The sequence below is a fragment of the Doryrhamphus excisus genome, chromosome 10 (assembly GCF_030265055.1).
Source record: "Doryrhamphus excisus isolate RoL2022-K1 chromosome 10, RoL_Dexc_1.0, whole genome shotgun sequence".
Classification (NCBI taxonomy): Eukaryota; Metazoa; Chordata; class Actinopteri; order Syngnathiformes; family Syngnathidae; genus Doryrhamphus; species Doryrhamphus excisus.
The window spans coordinates 15,026,192-15,048,061 of record NC_080475.1 but is presented as its reverse complement, the minus strand read 5'-3'; the positions used below and the strand labels follow the sequence as shown (position 1 = coordinate 15,048,061).

Sequence of the window (21,870 nt, the reverse complement as noted above, 5' to 3'; positions counted from 1 at the left end):
TTTTGGAGCTACTATTTTATTTTTTTATTGAGATCCAACACATATGGCGGTATGTTAAAAGAAATACAGCTGAATAGGTGCAGATTCTGGAAGAACTAGAAAGTTTTCTGGGCTGGTTATTGTGTGTAGCTGCTCTATAGGAGTCCACAACTCAATAAAAAGGGACGAAAGGGCACTTTGTCACATGAAATTCATTTTAAGGTTGTCAAGTACAGACCAAAACAACAGTGGGTGCTATAAAGACTCGCCCAAGAGTATGCAACCCTTTTTCACTGAAGGCTACATACTATTTTGGAGCTATTTTATTTTTTTATTGGGATCCAACACATATGGCCGTAAGTTAAAAGAAATACAGCTGAATAGGTGCAGATTCTGGAAGAACTAGAAAGTTTTCTGGGCTGGTTATTGTGTGTAGCTGCTCTATAGGAGTCCACAACTCAATACAAATGAGCATAATAACCACTTCAGGTGGTTATGGTTTGGTTATGGACTCCCACCTCAACACCTACTAGCTACTGCATAAAATGTACAAAAATGAAAGAATATGATCCAAGACACAAGCAGACAGGAGACTCGGAGCCCCACCTAAAAATAAATCTGTCAACTTGACGAGATTAACTATTCACTTGTTTCATTTCCGCTGGCGACATTTGGGTAAAAGGATGATTTCATTGTCAATTAATTTCACCAACACAATCAGACAAGCTGGCAGCTTCACTGTTTGAAGCTGCAAATAGAAAAAATAGCTCAGCACAAACCTTTTCCAGCACATCCGACAAAGTGACCTATTTTTTGAAATTCAATTTTTTTTCCCCTTACAATTTCACACTGATAAGAAAAACATTCCACTTGTGTGCCAAGACTACAGAAGCAGAGCTGAGCTTAAGAAGAGTAAAAAAAAAAAAGAGTAGAATGTCACTCTGCTGCCAAGGGGGAAAAATACACAAATATGCTTGGTTTTATATGTACCTCACTTTATTGATTGCTTGTGTATTTATGACTTACCAAAGCTCTTTCATGAAGTTTCTGATGGGGCTTTTCTCTAAAATCAAACATGTTTTTATATTTGGTGGAACCTTGGTTTTCGAATGCCTCACTTTTCCTATGATTCGCTTTTTCCTCAGTTTTCATACAATGTCATCAGACAATATTGTATGCATTTTAATGGCTAAATAATCCATAAATATGTGGCGTTGTGCTGTGTTTGAGTAAAACGCACTGAGGGATAAGGAACAGGCCGGTAAATCAGTGGAATGTTCTGTGAAAGAACGCAAGTGTGTAATTCATTTATCACAAAACAAAACGAAAGGCTAATAGGAGTCAACACAACAAGCACACACGTTCTATTCAGCCTTTACGTGTCAACGTCGTAATGAGAAAACACAACATGACCTTCACTGCTGCGGCAGCGAATGGGAAAAATAGCAAAGCACAGCGTAATACCCACTCACACAAGCATGAAAAGTCACAGCAACTTGACACACTTCTTCTCACCGAACATTTTACCCTCCAGTATTAGCAGAGTATAAACAGGTAAAGTGTGTAATTGCTTAAATATTACCTGTCAACATGGCTTCAACAGGATTTAGCAGATACAAATGAAAATTAAGCACCATATTATGTTCTTGATAGGATTATTTGGCGTCACAGTGGCGGGCGGACATGCTGCACCATATTTTGTCACACAACACAATTCATTCATTTTTTTACCGCTTATATTCACAAGGGTCAGCAAGGCAGCTAAGTGTTACAATAAAGAAAAATCGGCATTATTGTTGTGATGTGAAAATCTTTCTGTAGGATGTTTTGAAACGGTGGTGGTGGGCTGCTGCCGCCATGTCAGTTTCTTATAAATAACAATTTTTATAATGTACTTAACTTGTTCATAATCTATGCTACAAATAGCCGTGATATTGTGGTGTTATGATTCTTGTCACTTACTTTGTAACCCTTAATGATCAGTACATTTTACTGCGTTCAAGGATGCTGGGAAATCCCAGACTATTCACTCCAAACATGTGAATTCATCTTAAATGATGTGGTTTTTGAACGCAACTCCTCATTCATTCATTCATTTTATACCACTTATCCTCATGAGGGTCGCAGGGGGTGCTGGAGCCTATCCCAGCTGTCTTCGGGTGAGAGGCGGGGTACACCCTGGACTGGTGGCCAGCCAATCACAGGGCACATATAGACAAACCATTCACACTCACAATTTGGAGTCGCCAATTAACCTAGCATGTTTTTGGAATGTGGCAGGAAACCGGAGTACCCGGAGAAAACCCACGCATGCACGGGGAGAACATGCAAACTACACACAGAGATGGCTGAGGATGGACTTGAACGCGGGTCTCCTAGCTGCGAGGCATGCGCACTAACCACTCGACCACTGTCCAGCTCACAACACAATATTTTAAAGTGTATAGTATGTTTTGTTTGTTTACTTTTTTCCACAAAGAAAATAAACATCTAACATTCCAAAAACATGCATGTTGAAGAGAGTAGTGAGAATGAAGTTTATAGAATTTACAGAAAGTAATAGAGTAATTATTTCAACTCACTGACCTTTGACCTGCATACACAAGTGAAGCCAATCATGAGAAAGCGTATTTAAGGTGGCCAATTGCATCTTCAAAGTTGCATTTTCTCTGAAGAATAGCACCATGGTAGCCTCAAAACAACTGTCAAATGAACTGAAAGCAGAAGATTGTTCAACATCATGGTCTAGGGGAAGGATACAAAAAGCTAACTCGGAGATTTCCGCTGTCAGGTTCCACTCTTGGGAACATGGAAGACTACAGACACGGTCCTATTTAAGACCCGGAGTGGCAGGCCGAGAAAATCTCAGATAATCAGAGGTGAAGGATGATAAAGAAGTGTCAAACTCAACCCACAGACCATCTCCAAAGACCAACAACATGATTAAGTATTCAGTGCATTTTGCACAAGGAACAGATTTATTGGGTTTAAAAAATATATAAAAATGTAAAAAAATAATTTATTTGGTTAGAATACGTTTTGGTTATAGTCGGACCTTCTGTGACAGATGAATGACACTAACCAAGGTTCCACTGTATATATTTAACAGTAAATGTGCCATACTTCTTGTACTCTTTTAAACCTTTTCTTCACTTTCGCTTTGTGGTCATATACTAGGTACTATATAGCAGCATATACTGTACATACTGCACTGTACAATGAATACAGAGCAGATTGACATGTGTGAGTTGAGTCAGATGGAACACATGACCCCACTGAGTGACTGTGCGCTCTCTTCTCTCCCCACTCTACACCCTCTTCATTGAGCCATCTGGACATCAGTGCTCTTCATTCCCTTCTTCTCACTCTCCTAATACCAATTTAGCCTTCACTTATTTTTGTCATCAGCCTTTTTTTTAAACTCTCTTTATTTTACGGCCATTGTCACTGTCTATTTGCAGTAAATTAGGCGCCATTGTTTGCAACGTTTTGTGCCGCATACAGTTTTTTCTTCAGTTGTTGGAATGGAGTGGGTTATTTTGAGCATGTTGACAATGACAATAAAGTAGTCAATACCTAAAAAAAAACATTGTGACTCCACCTTTTACTTAAAACTTGTCTATTATAAATGCTAATATCGATAAATCACTAGTTGTTTGGATCAGCCGTTTCAGTTAAATATGATGAGAAATCAAATGAAGTTTATAGGCTTTACAGAAAGTGGGCAATAATTATTGAAACAAAAGCAAGCAGGTGCCAAAAATTTGGGCACCCCAACAAAAAAATGACATGGATATTGCTGTGCTATTTCTCTATGTATTGTGTTTTGCTGCAGTACATTGTTTTTCCCAAAAAAAAATGGTCACATATTTTTGTTTGGCCCAAATAAAGTAATATGCATTCATGAATGATGATATCTGTGGCGCCTCCACGCACACGCACACACACACACATACACACAGAGGTCACCTTGTTATTATGCTAGGCATACATTCCTTGATATCTAGCATTAGTAGTTAATCTTAGACAAATCGCTATCATTAGCTGACAGCCAACTCATAGCAGCAATGTAATATATAATATATCTATTTAATTGAAACGTTTTAGGATCTTTTCCGACTAAATTCTTGTGAAACCATGCAGCACAAGACAACAAATGGAACTTCTGAGTAATATTTATTTTCCGAACAATGATAACGGGACAAAAGTAGATTTTTTTAATATATATTTGACCATAAGGGTTCATTTCCTGCTATGTCATTACGCCATCCTTCAATTTCATTATCTTTATGTTTAGCCCAGCATCATGACCGCCTACTAGCTTGGATAGCAAAACGGATTATCCAGACAATGTTAGAAATAGGCTGCACGGTGGAGTTTGCATGTTCTGCCCGTGCATGCTGAATAGGTGCAGATTCTAGAAGAACTAGAAAATTTTCTGTGCTGGTTATTGTGTGTAGCCGCTCTATAGGAGTCCACAAATCAATACAAAGGGCCGAAAGGGCACTTTGTCACATGACATTCATTTTAAGGCTATCAAGTAAATGCCAAAACAACAGTGGGTGCTATAAACACTCGCTCAAGAGTATGGAACCCTTTTTCACTGAAGACTACATACTATTTTGGAGCTACTATTTTATTTTTTTATTGGGATCCAACGCATATGTCCGTATCTTAAAAGAAATACAGCTGAATAGGTACAGATTCTGGAAGAACTAGAACGTTTTCTGTGCTGGTTATTGTGTGTAGCTGCTCTATAGGAGTCTACAACTCAATACAAAGGGCCAAAAGAGCACTTTGTCACATGAAATTCATTTTAAGGCTGTCAGGTACATAGTGCGTGGGTTTTCTCCAGGTACTCCGGTTTCCTCCCACATTCCAAAAACATGCTAGGTTAATTGGCGACTCCAAATTGTCCATAGATATGAATGTGAGTGTGAATGGTTGTTTGTCTATATGTGCCCTGTGATTGGCTGGCTGTCGCCCAGTCCAGGGTGTACCCCGCCTCTCGCCCGAAGACAGCTGGGATAGGCTCCAGCACCCTGGCGACCCTCGTGAGGATAAGCAGCAGAAAATGAATGAATGTTAAAAATATTTTATATTGTCATTTTCTACAATAATATGAATAACTCAATGTTTTTATTGCTGCTGTCAACAGTGCAGCTCAGTGAGCATCTGAACTAAGTGCGCCTTTGCTTTTCTTTGGCTTTTTTATGACGCCGCCACAAAGGGATATCAGTGATAGCAAAAACAAAAAGTGCAACAACAACCACAGAACCAGAAATGTTAGTTAAAGAGACAAAAGAAAGCTGCTCCGTCTTGTATGAGCAATTCAATCAGTTCAATATCGGTGACATAGAAGCAAACACCAATGTGTTACACTCACGGCACTTATTTTTTCGAACAGCGTCTACAAAATGCCAGTAAGTAATAGTGACACTGGAACATAGCAATCACTTTGTTGTTTTTTTCAGACTGAAAATTACCGAGATATGTTAAGAGAGGGGCAGCACGGCGGTCTAGTGGTTAGCGCGCAGACCTCACAGCTAGGAGACTAGGTTCAATTCCACCCTCGGCCATCTCTGTGTGGAGTTTGCATGTTCTCCCCGTGCATGCGTGGGTTTTCTCCGGGTACTCCGGTTTCCTCCCACATTCCAAAAACATGCTAGGTCAATTGGCGACTCCAAATTGTCCATAGGTATGAATGTGAGTGTGAATGGTTGTTTGTCTATATGTGCCCTGTGATTGGCTGGCGACCAGTCCAGGGTGTACCCCGCCTCTCGCCCGAAGACAGCTGGGATAGGCTCCAGCACCCCCGCGACCCTCATGAGGAAAAGCAGTAGAAAATGAATGAATGAACTTAAACTATATTAGGAAAGCAGGAAGTGAACAAATGTAACAGTTACTGATTGTAAAAGTACCAGATGGAGGGGTAGGATTTAATAAGCTTTGCTTCTTCCTACTCCTTTTTGGACATGTGGAACTGTGAACTGATTATGTGATGCATTCAATTGGAATCTGATGCATGTTCAAGTGAAATTAAACCATTACCATTACTATAGCAAAGAGAATAACACCCTCGTATCACATATGCATTTAAATTGAGAAGGACAGGAAGGGATATGCAGGCAGTGCAAAAAAGAGATGGAGGGAGAGTCAAGGAGGGGCGGCGTCGGGAAACCACACTCTTACAGTACACGTGATACAATCTATTCACATTATGCCTTATACCCAAATACTCCCTAAGGCTGGGCTTTACATTGAGAGTTGACAAAAGTGGAATCATGCGCCATGATGCATCTGAGCTGTTAGATGTTGGCTTAAGCTGTCATCATACGGGCTACCCTCACTGTCTCGGTCTTATATAACCATGGCTCCTATACACACACACACACCCCTCTTGTGATTAAACCTGCATGTAACAACCCTGCATTATTTCTGCACCATTTGCATGGTATGATTGTATATGGTGCATTGTGTTGTCATTTGAATGTGGAAGGATGCTGTTTTAGGTCTGAACATGACGTACCACTATGACACACACATACACAGACATATTCAAGGCAAGCCCCGTACACGCACACGCCCACACCCACGAGTATCACGTGTCCACACCCAAAAAAAAATCCATGCATTCATCAATGTCCATGCGGGAATATTGAAGTTTATATAAGATGAGGGTGTATGTAGGCGATTTCGTGCGTGGAGCACACGACGAGAGCGCGCGCGTGCGTGCGTGTGTTTATCTGCAGCCCGTCACGCCAGCTTTTCGTACAAAACACACACGCACAAATACTATCATCACAGCACATGACACCCGCCGACACGACCTGCAGATGATGCAGGCTGCCATGGCAACCGTTATCAGCCAATGTCAAACGTGTCCTCCTCATCGATACCGTGTAGTTCCGAACCCAGAACCTCCTCTGCTTCTCCTTACCTCGTCATCCCCATTCCGGGGCCTCCGACTCCCATCCCGCCACCGGCAGCGGAGCCGTTCACGGGCTTCATGTGTTGTTGTCCTCCCGGCCCTGTACTCGCTGGGTGTCCTCCGGGCAGCACGGAGCCCATCATCCCGGCCTCTCCGGGCTGCCCGCCGCCCTCCATGCTCGCTTCGTTACCCATCTCGGCTCCGGAGACAAGGAGGACGGTGAATCCTGCAGGTCCTCCCGATCTGCCTTTTTTTTTTTTTATTTCACGTCGCTATCTTTGAATTGAAATGTAGGTGCTCCAAAGTGGAATGGACGGGGGGAAGGGGCTAAAAAAAGGGAAGAGAGAAGAGGGAGGGCGAACTCAGCCTTGCTCCTGTATCACCGCCATCACCATGAGCATCATCAAACTCCCTGTCAGCCTCAGCAACGTGTGACGGGAGCGCGCTTGAGCCTGCATGTAGTACTAAAAACAACCGTCAGAGGGCGCAGCAATGGAGGGTGATTATATTAAGATTAAAGTAAACAAAGAACTTTTATCGGCGCCAGTTCTTCACACAAATTTCAACATTAAATTTGTTATTATGTTATTACTGTGCCTGTTGTGCGATAACTGAAACTTATAAGTAATAAAAGGGGCTTGTCTCATTGAACAGTTACTGACACCTAGTGGCCGATGTTGAAAACTACATTCACAAGTTGAATGGTGGTCTTATGCTGTATTTGTATTTTAGTTTAATGTTTGAAAATGCTTGATTTGGTAAAAAGTTTTCCTTTAGACTGGAGTCTATTGAGTTTTCCAAGTGGTTAGCGCACCGACCACACAGCTCAGAGACCAGAGTTCGATTCCACCCTCGGCTATCTCTGTGTGGATTTTGCATGTTCTCCCCGTACATGCGTGGGTTTTCTCCCACATTCCAAAAACATGCTAGGTTAATTGGCGACTCCAAATTGTCCATAGGTATGAATGTGAGTGTGAATGGTTGTTTGTCTATATGTGCCCTGTGATTGGCTGGCGTGTGAATAAGTTTTCTGTGCTGGTTATTGTGTGTAGCTGCTCTATAGGAGTCCACAACTCAATACAAAGGGCCGAAAGGGCACTTTGTCACATGAAATTCATTTTAAGGCTGTCAAGTACATGCCAAAACAACAGTAGGTGCTATAAACACTCACCCGAGAGTATGCAACCCTTTTTTACTGAAAGCTACATACTATTTTGGAGCTACTATTTTTTTATTGGGATCCAACACTTATGTCCATATGTTAAAAGAAATACAGCTCAGTAGGTGCAGATTCTGGAAGAACGAAGAAGTTTTATGTGCTGGTTATTGTGTGTAGCTGCTCTATAGGAGCCCACAACTCAATACAAAGGGTCTAAAGGGCACTTTGTCACATGAAATTGATTTCAAGGCTGTCAGGTACACAGTGTGTGGGTTTTTTCCGGGTACTCCGGTTTCCTCCCACATTCCAAGAACATGCTAGGTTAATTGACGACTCCAAATTGTCCATAGGTATGAATGTGAGTGTGAATGGTTGTTTGTCTATATGTGCCCTGTGATTGGCTGGCGACCAATCTAGGGTGTACCCCATTTTTATGTCACAATCCATTATGGGTTAACTATAGAGTCTAAATTATCATAAATATAGCACTATAAATCATAATATACTAATAATATTTATGTTATAAACAGTACTAATACGAATTTTACAACATATTTTATTTTTTTACATTTAAAGCTATACATCCATTTTTTTGCCGATGCTGAGGGGCGCATGCACAAGTAGGAAGGGCAGTGAGTACGTGCGCGTCCACATGACACTTTCTCACCGGAGCGAGCAGTGACGTGCACGAGCAGAGAGGCGACTGCACTGGGTGTCACGTGACTCCTAATCACACAGTGGTGGTGGAATACGCGCCCCGCCTGCTGCAGGCTGCATGCTCCAATCTCATTCATATGGATCAGAATGGAGGAAGGACCCTTAAATTGGCCCACGTGGAGACATTCAATTCAATAGTAAACAATAAGCAATTGGACTGCATAAACACAGCATTAATAGCACTCGTGCACTGAACTGAATAAATACACAGTCATCCCTCACAACTTCACTCCTTCATGGGTTTAAAAAAAAAATTCCAAGTGAGCATCGAGGAAAACAAAGTGAGAGTCATAGTTTCTCATCCAGTTTCCACTTTTCCTTCCTTCTTCAGTCTCCACAATGCAAACATGCAACATTACAGTCAATCACTTTGACACGTGCACTCATTGATCTCTCTGCAGGAGTGAATACTTAAATAGATTGAAAATGAGGAACGTGCCAACTTCCCACTCTGCTTGTATAGCAACATAAAACCTTATTGGTCAAGCGTGAATGCATAATTGAATGACTGCAGAGACCTCATCAGCACTTTCACCTGCCAAGTCTTTTACCTTTTGACTTTAGCTCACCTCCACAACAGTCTGTGCAACCTAATAAAAGAAGAAAAACTCCCCTCTGTAATTTAGAAGTAAATAAAAATGCAATTAAATCCTTAGTTTTATTGTATAACTGAATACACAGGAGAAAATCATCTAGAAAATGTGACTTCCTTTATTTGTTCTCGCTAATGCCGAGCTTTTTATCTTTATCTCAAATGCTGTTAACATTTCACCACCAATCAATTCCATGGAAGAAATAATATTCCAATTAAATCTCCCCTTTGTTTCCCTCTTACCAAACCGCAACAATAACACATTAGAATAAGGCACAGGTGGAAAAACAACACATTAATTGAACCTTTCCAACTGCTTTATCTTTGGAGAGTGATGGTGAGATGAAGCCTATCCCAAAATATCAAAGGTGCGCTGAAAGCTCGCCAGCTGCAATCTGGTCTATTCTTGGCGCAGGCGAAGCGCACCCTTATGCAGTGGTAAATTAGCTAAGAGGCACACAATGCAGACACGTCACCAAAAACATCTCCTCCCTCTTTGCCAGTTGCATCGGTGGCAGGCATGGAGGCGTGGGTGCGCCAGACTGCGCTGCTCACAAAAATTGTAAAGTACGCTAGCCACACCCATTTAGCGCACTTTACATTTATACATCAGAAAAGTGGAAAAAGCATAATAGGTCCTCTTTAAGAGTAACTGCGCCATTCTTGTTCATTCATTACTTTTCTACCGCTTATCCTCACGAGGGTCACGGGGGGTGCTGGAGCCTATCCCAGCTGTCTTCGGGCAAAAGGCGGGGTACACCCTGGACTGGTTGCCAGCCAATCACAGGGCACATATAGACAAACAACCGACACTCACATTCATACCTATGGACAATTTGGAGTCGCCAATTAACCTAGCATGTTTTTGGAATGTGTGAGGAAACCGGAGTACCCGGAGAAAACCCACACATGCACGGGGAGAACATGCAAACTCCACACAGAGATGGCCGAGGGTGGAATTGAACCCTCGTCTCCCAGCTGTGAGGTCTGCGTGCTAGCCGCCATTCTTGTTAATCACCTCAAAAATTGTGTTATTTATTTTTTCATAGCCCCCAGAATTTTTGTCGGTGGTCCTGATGACTGATTCAAAATGCCGGGTAAATTATACAAATTCTTGCTGTAGAAAAGGGGTCATCGATGCTGTTTAAACGTTCATATCTTATCTTTGTATGAAACATACACTGACAGTACATTGGGAAACGACAAGCCACTCTCATTACTTTCATTCTTGTCAAAAAGGAAATGGTGTAGGTTTTTATTTTAATAGGTCTCAGAACTGGAATCCCATGACCCAGATCAGTCAGCGTTTCACCGAACCATTTCTGTTGTCATTGGCAAGAAGCCTTAATAAGGCCGGAAAGAGCCATGAGTCTTGTCTTATAGCCTTTATCCAGATGGGAGTATTGCACTTTTGTCTCTCATACATAATAGTAGTATTATTGTGAGTCCAATATCATACTGTCCCTCAGTTGTGTCCATCTGTCCTTACCGATGCGTCATATAAAACACTAATAAACACGCCTTCCAAATGGTTGTATGGTTGTATTTAATTATATATTAGTTTACACCTGTTGGACCGAAAAGAGGAATTTCTGCTGACCAACGCTCTAAGATATCATGCACTGACATTAAATGTACTGTATGCTCACACGTACTGTATGTACATTAGCTTCTCTTATTATGTGACATTGAAGAATAAATGGCGCCCCCTAGTGTAGAAAGGTGGCTTACACATTGACAATAATCGTCCAATTCCAGGGATGCAGCATCCAGGCATCAATCACCAGTGTAGCCATTTAGTTTTAAATACACTTAAATAGGACCTATTATGCTTTCCCCACTTTTCTGACCTATAAATGTCTGTTTAAATTGCATTATTCGATGTTATGCAAATAACTGCGCCCGTTTGGCCACTAAGGGGCAGTAAGCCCCCAAATACTTTACACAAGCTAATAGAAGGGGATCTTGTGAAAGCTTTGGATGTATAAATATCCATTTGGTAATTAATTTTTAGTTATTTATTACAGTTAACTGTCATATTAAAAATTTCCGAGTTAAATCTACCAGCTAATGCTGACAATTATTGTTTTTCAACTTCTTTTTCCAATGGAGGCATTTCCAAAAGTATTATAATATGATCTAATATTTGATTATCAAATATTTACTGTTTGTTTGTCATTAATATTTATTTTCTCTTTGGCACAATACTGTAGTTACATGCAAGCGCAGAGGGGTTACTGGGGTCATGACCTATGAAAAAATCAGATCCAGCCAATGCAACCCACCGAATATAAAGGATTTAAATGTAAATGATTTGATAAATAAATAAACAGCCAGAATGGTGAACCCAAAGCTATGTCCTTGGTTACAACAGCAGACAGTAGCCTGCAAGATCCCGGAAGAGAGATATAAATTTAAGGAAAAAAAATGGCATCCACAATGTACCCCACTGTACATAGTCTACATTTTTATTATGTATTTAAAGAGACATGTTTACAAGTAAAGTACAGATAGTGGAGATGTTGGTGATAATTTGTGGTATAATTTTCCAAAACACACTAAATAGCTACTTCACAATATACTATAAATATGTTCTAAATTACACTTTAATTTGAACACAACACAATTTATGCTACCAATTTGGAACAAAATGCTAGCTTATTGTTGCGTTAAGTAAGCGGGCAACACTGATCTTTGCTTGCTTGGTGCACTTCCGGAACTTTGGTCCTGGTGTTTAGAGTGCAGGGAGGACGAGCTATGCTTCCTTCTCTCCTAACAACAAACTGATCAATAAGTCTTTTCTTATTCGAGCACCTCGAATCTCGTTACACTTGTTTTGTTTGAGGGAGAATCCCAGCAGAAAAAACAAACGGGGCGGCAGGTGAGAGACGTTTTCCCGCATGGTATCGCTTTTGTTCGGCGTGTTTGTGTGTATGTGTGTGTGTGTGTGTGTGGAGTGTATTTAGGCTGCAGACAATAGCCGGGTGCTCTCCGTTTGCAATGCAATGGTGTAGCCTGGTTGTGTGTTACGAAACAAACGATTTTTTTTTTTTTGGGGGGGGGTTGCTTTTTCATAACAAGCTACCATACAATCTTTTTTTTTGTTATGGCCTCCCTAATGTGTGCCAGTGTTACCTAACAGACGCTTTAGGGCACAACACAACCAGATTAAAATGTCTAAATTGGAGCATCGGTGTTGCTATAAATAGTTTAAAATACAGGGGTCTCAAGTTGAATTTAGGTCAAACTTTTTGCACATCATACTCATCTGTTGTTCACCACTGCAAACCACAACCTCAATAACAAACATATGTTACATGAATATCAGAAAAGGAGCGATATGTCTATAAATGTTTGTCTGATGAAGCTCTTGTTAATGTGGCTTTTGTGGCACCGACCGCTACTTAGTCTGGTTCCATTCTAGTACTTCTCTGGGTACTTCTAGTACCATTACAAACTGCACTAGTGAACTCCACCATCTCCTGTCATCCTCAATCACTCCATCAGTATGTTCCTGTTAGAAAGCTCTGCGAACAGGAAGAGAGCGCTTAAAGCAGCTCAGGCGTGATGGGAGTATGGCACAGATGAAGTGAAAGTTTGATGTCACCAAGGCAGCTAAGTGTTACAATAAAGAAAAATTTGCCATGATTCTATGTGAAAATCTTCCTATAGAATGTTTTGAAACTGTGGTGGTGGGCTGCTGCCGCCATGTCTCTTTCTTATAAATAACAAATTTTATAATGTACTGAACTTGTTTGTAATCTATGCTACAATTAGATGCTGTTTGTGCCGTGATATTGTAGTGTTATGATTCTTGTCACTCACTTTGTAACCCTTAATGATCAGTACATTTTACTGCGTTCAAGGATGCTGGGAAATCCCAGACTCCTCATTGCTCATAATTGCTCATTGCTCTGATTTCAAATAATATGCTATTAAAGAAACCATCCATCCACATGATTGTGTCAGTTGAATTCTACCTAGCAACAAGCGACCACACAAACATGACATGGGCTTTTTTTTTTCAGGTGTATTGGGGCGATGCTGAGATAGCAGAGGTGCATACAAAACAGGATGACCGAAGAGCAGCGGCAGCTGAATGGTCAGTGGACGATCTGCTACATCACAGATGAAGAGGAGGAAACCAGTGGAGATGAAGATGAAGACTACGTTATACATGGTAGGTCCCTAAGAAGTTAAGAAAACAAAACCAAACACTCCGACATGGCAACATGACTCAGGGCCTTCCAAACTTAGACGTTTAAAGAGTTCCCGGATGAGTATAAATGAACCGATTCCGGTTGTGGCGTGCTTGGTTCCCAACCTGAAGGTCATGGGTTCAAGTCCCATGTATATATTCATCACATTACAGATGGAAGCCATTGTCCTCTTAGCAATGCTTTGGTCTTGTCTTAAACAAAACTCCTCCTAACAGGCTCATCTTCAGTGTGTGTGTTACATAACCCAATGAATCATCTATTAGTTTTTATTAGGTGCTGACTCACGTTGCTGTCAAATGAAGTTTATAGGATTTACAGAAAGTGTGCCAGAATTATTTCAACAAAAGAAGGCGGGTGGCAAAATTTTTGGCACCCCAACAATAAATCATTATTTAGTAGATGCTCCACTGTTTATCTTCAATTTTCACCAAGACATGGTTTACATTGGCAGGAAAGGATCTCATTTGCATATTTTTTTCTCCCCCTCCTCATGTTGCATATCTATTTTGCTCTTGTGACATCATCATCGCCATGCGCCACCCTTGATTGCCTCTGTCCTGTCGTTGCCGTGACAACTGTCACCAGGATGCTACCCCCGTTTTTTTCTTGAGACTCTCTCTAATCTTTTTCATTATTCAACCTTTCAGTGCTCACATATGAATTTGTCTTTCAAAATTCCCATTTATGCTTTCCCATCATGACAAATATGACAAAGTGATTTCCCTCTAAACTAATTTGGCCAACCTTAGCAGCAACAGAATTCTGTACCTTTGCAGAATTGTTGTAATTCAGTCACACTAGCCAAGTATACATGGACCCAAATATTAAAATTCCATTCAGGTTATTTGCTCAAATGGAAAGAATGTAACCTTTGTATACACCTCATTCCCAAAGAAAAGTGCCAATCCTTCTCCTTCTGTTGTTTATTAGCGGTTGGCAAGCAGCTTTCGTGTGCATTACCGCCATCTGTGGAACAGAATCTAAACCCTTCTATACGCCATTCACAAGTCCAGTTTTATTAAAAAAGAAAATATACATCTACTATAAAACATGTGCCGAACTTAATTCTGAAATATTAGCAAGATTGAACTTTATCTTTTCCTGTTCCCGGGTGCGTTCTTTCAGCGAATGGTGAGATATGACGTAACATGCAGCTCGAGACGTTTTTCGATTTAAAAAAAAAATGGAGGCGAGCAATCGGCACTGGACTGCTGCGGAAAGTTTAGTTTTGATTCAAACTAAATTTCAAGACTGGACGAATGAAAAACTGGCAATACGGAGTTATTCTAACAAGTGAAAGAAAAACTTGATGAAGTCGGTATCACGTGATGTTGATGTTTACGTTTTACTGCGTATGCCCCATTGACTATTCTGGTTGATTATAGCGGCGCATGTAGACAAGAGATTGGAATATTCCTTTCCATGTATACCATTGTTTTCGGAAATGTCATTCGGAAAGATTCTATTTGGAAAGAGAAAAACTCATGTAAACGTGGCTAATGTAAGGTTAACCAGCATATCACCTTTTTAAAGCCACAACAGGACTTTAGTTAGGTCACTCCAAAGTCTTCATTTTGTTTTTCCTGAGTTTGTTTCACCTTCAAGGACAGATGGCTGGAAATTTTCCTTCAGTGTTTTGTGTGTGTGTGTTAGTTTGCTTCATGTTATTGAGTCTTACCACGCATGACTCAGCTTATTCGCATCTTTCATAACATCCATGTACGTACACATACATAGAGGAGCAGGAGGAGCAGCCTGTTGCTCCCCATTCTGTGTGTAGGCGTTGACAGCATCTCACTAGTTCTTCTCGTCAGAGTGAGGAAAAACAACATGTTTTGTCCTCCCATGTCACCGACGCCTGTTGCTTTCATCAGTTAAAAGAACTTTGTTTAACTTTTGGGCCAAAGTTTAACTAATTCTATTAGAAGGATTTCAACTTTCACTTTTCAAATCCAAAAGCAAGTAAATAGGGATGACCGATCACATCGGTCACATAAGCATGGACGATTCTTATTGGTCATCAGTCAATGCATTTATTCCCTTTTAAGGCAACATAAACTGCAATGAATGTACAGTAGCAGCGGCAGTCACTTCAAGTGTAGTAGTTGGGTGTTTTTGTGCTGATTAGGAGTTGCACAGAGTGATGAGTGGGAGGTGATACAGTAACACCAGCTGGTCTACATACTGGCACATCACACTGCCAGGTTGCGCTCAAAGTGTGTGTGTGTGTGTGTGTGTGTGTGTGTGTGTGTGTGTGTGTGTGCGAATGTGTCAACTGTGGGCTCAGAGGTCACATCAATTCATGAAATTCACATAAGTCCTTACTCATATTTTGGCGTCACGTTCATGACTTTCATATGAGTTGATTTCATCCCAGATGTCATCTCTGGGAATCTTTTATACATTGGTGGAGTCAACAGATTGTTTCATTGATCAAATGAAATGAGCTGCACAGTGGAAGAGTGGTTAGCGCACAGACCTCACAGCTAGGAGACCCGAGTTCAATCCCACCCTCGGCTATCTCTGTGTGGAGTTTGCATGTTCTCCCCGTGCATGCGTGGGTTTTCTCCGGGTACTCCGGTTTCCTCCCACATTCCAAAAACATGCTAGGTTAATTGGCGACTCCAAATTGTCCATAGGTATGAATGTGAGTGTGAATGGTTGTTTGTCTATATGTGCCCTGTGATTGCTGGCCACCAGTCCAGGGTGTACCCCGCCTCACGCCCAAGACAGCTGGGATAGGCTCCAGCACCCCCGCGACCTTCGTGAGGATAAGTGGTAGAAAATGAATGAATGCCGTACCCTACGTACTTCATGTTTTTCTATTGAATAGATAGACACATAACTTTAGTGTTTTACATATGGTGATCTATGACTTTAAAGAGGACCTATTATGCTTTTTCCACTTTTCTGACCTATAAATGTACATAGAATGTTGTATTCTCGTGTTAAACGATGCCAACGTTTCAGATAATGATGTTTGTGCATTTAGAAGTGAGCCATGAAAAAAGTTTGGGATGGCTCGAAACGCTCAGTTTCAGAAGGCGTGGTAAAACTGCCCCTTTGTGATGTAACAGAGTGGTGGATTTCCTTATATGGGCATGGCTGTAAGACCATTTTACCCCAAGGAAAATATATATGTGATGTTATACATCGGTATCGGTTGATATCGGAACGGGAAATTAAGAGTTGGACCATATCGGTTATCGGCAAAGACACCAATATTGGACATCCCTGGAGATATTTCAAAATAACATATTTCAGAGCTGTCATTCATTCATTAATTTTTCTACTGCTTATCCTCACGAGGGTCGCAGGCGGTGCTGGAGCCTATCCCAGCTGTCTTTGGACGAGAGGCGGGGTACACCCTGGACTGGTGGGCAGCCAATCACAGGGCACACATAGACAAACAACCATTCACACTCGCATTCATAATTATGTAAATACTACGATATTTGTATGTACTATTTTGTATGTATCTTCAACTCACAAACACATTTCTCCATACTTCCTCATTCGGCACCACTCTCACTCGAGGTGCATTCACGGACCCCTCATGGTTGCATGTGTAGCAATAAGTTAATAGTCGTGCCTAACACAATAAAACTTCACTGTTGTTTAACAGATTTGGCACAGATTCTTATAACATTTACCGTTTATTTAAGGGACATTTGTTACATTTTACACCTTTTCTTTTAAATAGAGCATATTAGTTTGCAGTTCCTGTCGTGTGCATGCATGCACGTGTCAGTCAAGGCAACATAAACCAGAAAATCTGAGGGCTTTTTCCTCTAAGGGGGAGGCGCTGCATGACTAGAAGTGTGTTACTGTGACAAAGGTGAACGTGTGCGTGTGTTGCAATGACTTCCTAGCCAGTGCTTGTTCACTTTGCTCCTATCTCCACCGCCTCCTCTCTTTTTTTCCTCCTCTCCCTCCTCTTCGGGGCTGGTGGCGGCCCCTCCCCCCCACCGCATAGCTGTGTATGTATGTGTGTGTGTGTGTGTGTGTGTGTGTGCATACCAACACAGAGGCCTTAAAGAGGTCCTAGAGTTCATAGACCTAATGTTTTTCCTTTCTCTGATCATATTATCTACGACTGCCATTCATGTATCTGTTTTTGTGTCATAAATTGAGATGTATTTGTTTTGCAATTGTTAAGTAACACCTCCAAATTTGGCTAGGACTTACAAAATGTCACTTTTAATTTGAGGCTATTTCATAACATGCCTAGTTTTTCACGAAGGAAGACTAGAAATGTAGTCCAATATTTTATTATAAAAGTATTCTGATCATTGAAAATCAAATCAATTCTACCAAGATGATTCTTTTTTTGCAGTTGAACCCTTACCCTTGTTACCTAAGGCAGCCTCTCCGGAGGGGGCATGGCTTGCTGACATCACGTCCCAGTATCAGTATGCAAGGGAGGGGTGGGAATGAGGGTGAGGAGTAGGAGGAGGAGTAAGCTGTGAAAGCAGGCCACAAGGGAGGCTTCCTACACACGGCGGTGAAGGGCAGCTTTCATTGACCAGTGGTTTTGTAATTGTCCCAGTGGCCTTGTGACTGGCGGCAACGCACTTAAAAAAAAACTTAACCCGTTCTCGATTAGCCTTTGGAACCAAGGACTGTCCACTCTGCCATTAATGAATGGAACCGAGTGAAGTATGGCACGGAGCTGAAAGTCCACTATCATAGGGCCAGGTATACAAAATAACAATAACAAGTCAGTACATGAATAGGAGTGGAGTGGGTGTGATCTGTGACTGACAACTTGTGATGGGGCACGAATATTGACGTCAAAAATAACCCAAGCGCTGGGTTAACCACTTTCAGATAACCCAATATGGATAAAAAATGTCACAACCCAGCAAATAACCCATTATGGCCTTAAACATTTAATAACCCAGCGTTTGGGTTGAGACAATTACTCAGATTGGCATTTTTTTTAGAGTGCAGGCGAAAGGCTGCTCACACTTATGAGGCCTGTCCACTGAGAAAGGATGCTAGTTATCAGCATGGATTTTTATGGATAGTGTCAGCTTTGGAGAAAACACGTTAAAACCACATGGCCACGGGTGAGTCACTGATTTTTTTTTTTTGTGGAATGTTTGGTAGGGTTTGTTTTCTTGGCTGGTTTTATTTAATCTCCTCTTATCATTGTTTGTATGCTGGTGAGACGGGAGGAGAGTGGAGCGATGGAGGTATAGGAGTTTTTTTCCACATTTGCACCAAGTTTCATAAGGCCTGTTATGGAATAATTGCAAGAGATGCCGTTCATCCTCGAAGGTGTTTTGGGTTATTTAACAGACCGAGATATACTATACCATGGGGCCTCCATTTTATGTTTATGGGTGACATTTTTATGAGTGACTTGTGGTGATTAGTGCACTGTTAAGGCAATGGTAATGGTTTTATTTCATTTGAACATGCATCAGATTACAATTGAGTGCATCACATAATCAGTTCACAGTTCCACATGTCCAAAAGGAGTAGGAAGAAGCAAAGCTTAGTGATATGAGTGATATGAACCTATAGTAATGACATAATGGGTACCTTTTATTATGTTGTCATGTAGAAAAGGCACATTAAAACTGACCGTTTACGCGGGAACCACAAAATCCAAAGAAATACAGCTGAATAGGTGCAGATTCTGGAAGTACTACAACACTTTCTGTGTTCTACTGGAGTCCACAATTTAATACAAAAGGAGTAGGAAGAAGCAAAGCTTATTAAATCCTATCCCTCCATCTGGTACTTTTACAATCAGTAACTGTTACATTTGTTCACTTCCTGCTTTCCTAATATAATTTGCTTTCCTAATAAAGTTTGTTGTTTTTTTTTGTTATTTATTTATTTTTGTCACGTACCGAAGTACGAAGTGATATGACCATATAGTAATGACATAATGGGTACCTTTCATGATGTTGTCATGTAGAAAAGGCACATTAAAACTGACCGTTTACGCGGGAACCACAAAATCTAAAGAAATACAGCTGAATAGGTGCAGATTCTGGAAGTACAGTAAACCTCGGATATATCGGATTCAATTGTTCCCACTGGTTTTGTCTGATATAAGCGAAATCCGTTATATGCGTATACCGGAAAATGTCCGTTTTACGCATATATCGGCTTTATATCCGGTATATGCGTGAATCGGATTTTATCCGTTATAAAAAGGCACTTCCTTGACTATGTTTCCAATGTACCTGGACGCGCAGGCAACGCTGCAAATGACGTCGTATAGCGGCCTGTCAGGATTCGGCGAATCGGAGCGCCACGATGCGGCCATCCGATATATGCGAGGGAAATTTAATGGAAATGCATTGGAACGGGACTGGAGATTTTGTCCGAAATAGGCGAAATCCGTTATAAAAAATCCGATATATGCAATGAATTTTTATTGGAAATGCATTACAGAAAAATTGGTTCTTTTTTATCTGTCCGTTGTGAGCGAATTTCCGATATATCAGAGTCCGATATATCCAAGGTTTACTGTACTACAACACTTTCTGTGCTCTGCGGGAGTCCACAATTTAATACAAAAGGAGTAGGAAGAAGCAAAGCTTATTAAATCCTACCCCTCTATCTGGTACTTTTACAATCAGTAACTGTTACATTTGTTCACTTCCTGTTTTCATAATATAATTTGCTTTCCTAATAAAGTTTGTTGTTGTTTTTTTTTTAGTAATTTATTTATTTTTGTCACGTACCGAAGTACGAGGTGATATGACCATATAGTAATGACATAATGGGTACCTTTTATTACTATGTCATGTTGTCATGTAGAAAAGGCACATTAAAACTAACCGTTTACGGGGGGAACCACAAAATCCAAAGAAATACAGCTGAATAGGTACAGATTCTGGAAGTACTTAACACTTTCTGTGCTCTACGGGAGTCCACAATTCAATGCAGAAGGAGTAGGAAGAAGCAAAGCTTATTAAATCCTACCCCTCCATCTGGTACTTTTACAATCAGTAACTGTCACATTTGTTCACTTCCTGCTTTCCTAATATAGTTTAATGGAATTCCGCTGGTTGAAAATTCATAAAGTTAGATATTATAGTTTCTCCAAGTGCTCATGTAGCGTATGCATGGTTGCAGCATTGTAGCATGCGACACAAATATACCAGTGAGATGCGTACACATACGTGTTTCATTGCACAAGTGCCCTGATGGGAAGTCATGTACAATTGATGAATGAGGAATGATGTGGAATATCGTCACTGCATTTTTTTGATAGTGAATATGCATCAAAACACACAAAACCTCACAAAATTAGGAGGTAAATTATACAGGGTCAAGCAAAAATGATCTGAGACATTTGTAGGTTAAATTAAAAGCAAATAAAGTAAAGAAACAAAGTGTTTTTATTTGCTGTCATGAATTTGACTGGTGAGAATCGCGCTTTCATTGTGGAAAGGTTTATCAAAACAAACGAATCTGTAACTGCAACACAACCAGCGTTCCGTTTGCACTTCAATCTTGGTAGACATGATCCCGTACCAACTCCAAACACCATCTTGTTCAGAGCTACTGCATCTGCATTGAAACCAAAATCAACCTGCCGACCTTGCACCGTTAGAACTGATTTTAATTTTTAAAACATAATGATATGATATATGTACTTTTCGAAAATACAAACACTTTTTTTTGTTTTTTTTTTTTTACTTTATTTTGCTTTTATTTAACCTACAAATATGTCGGGTCATTTTGCCTGACCCCGTATTTGCTGAATAAAATTCAAGCAAAAACCTAACCCCAATTACCGTTTTCATACAAAACCCTTCTAGATTCTCTTCAAATTTCCGTACCACTCCCTATTGAACTCTCTTTCAAGAGGGGCTTGTTTTCAAACATATAAATGTACTTGGGCGGCAACTTAAATCTGACCACGCTGAGGCATGAGGCGGGTCGGATTGACACGCCGCCATCTGTATGGGTCCCCCCTCAGCTGGGCCCCGCCTCGAGCGTGAGGGGTTATGTAAGTTGTTCAGCTGCCAGCCCTCCTTCCTGCCTCTACCTCATGTTGACATTGTTATTGAGAAGTGCACACACAGCGCCCGGGTAGCCAGTAGTCAGTGAGTCACTGAGGCAGTAGTGCAACAGAGCAGAGAACCAGGCCGTCGCACTGAGAGATAGCCTCGGGATGTGCCTTTAGAGTATAGACTGAGTGGTTTAGAGGTTTAAAACAAGGTCCTTCACTCCATAGCCATGCTGCTCCTAGATGAAGCCGAGTCTTTCACAGGTAAGCTTTGCACTTCTTTCCTGCATG

General features: G+C 40.9%; 2 protein-coding genes across 6 annotated transcripts in view; one reads left to right on the top strand and one right to left on the bottom strand.

Moving 5' to 3' along the window:
* Window positions 1-7,338, bottom strand: part of bsna (bassoon presynaptic cytomatrix protein a) — a 73,838-nt gene extending 66,500 nt beyond the window's left edge. For all 4 annotated transcript variants that reach the window (XM_058084001.1, XM_058084002.1, XM_058084003.1 and 1 more), the window contains exon 1: window positions 6,920-7,338. In XM_058084001.1, coding sequence (XP_057939984.1) covers window positions 6,920-7,104 — 185 coding nt within the window. In that variant the 5' untranslated portion in view covers window positions 7,105-7,338. The remainder of the gene's footprint in view (window positions 1-6,919) is intronic.
* A 4,756-nt stretch (window positions 7,339-12,094) lies between these two features.
* Window positions 12,095-21,870, top strand: part of LOC131136923 (helicase ARIP4-like) — a 38,487-nt gene continuing 28,711 nt past the window's right edge. The window contains exons 1-2 of one of the 2 annotated variants that reach the window (XM_058084270.1): window positions 12,095-12,259; window positions 13,407-13,558. In XM_058084270.1, coding sequence (XP_057940253.1) covers window positions 13,453-13,558 — 106 coding nt within the window. In that variant the 5' untranslated portion in view covers window positions 12,095-12,259; window positions 13,407-13,452. Of the gene's footprint in view, window positions 12,260-13,406; window positions 13,559-21,629; window positions 21,844-21,870 lie in introns of those variants that run through there. The other variant, XM_058084271.1, reaches the window with a different exon arrangement.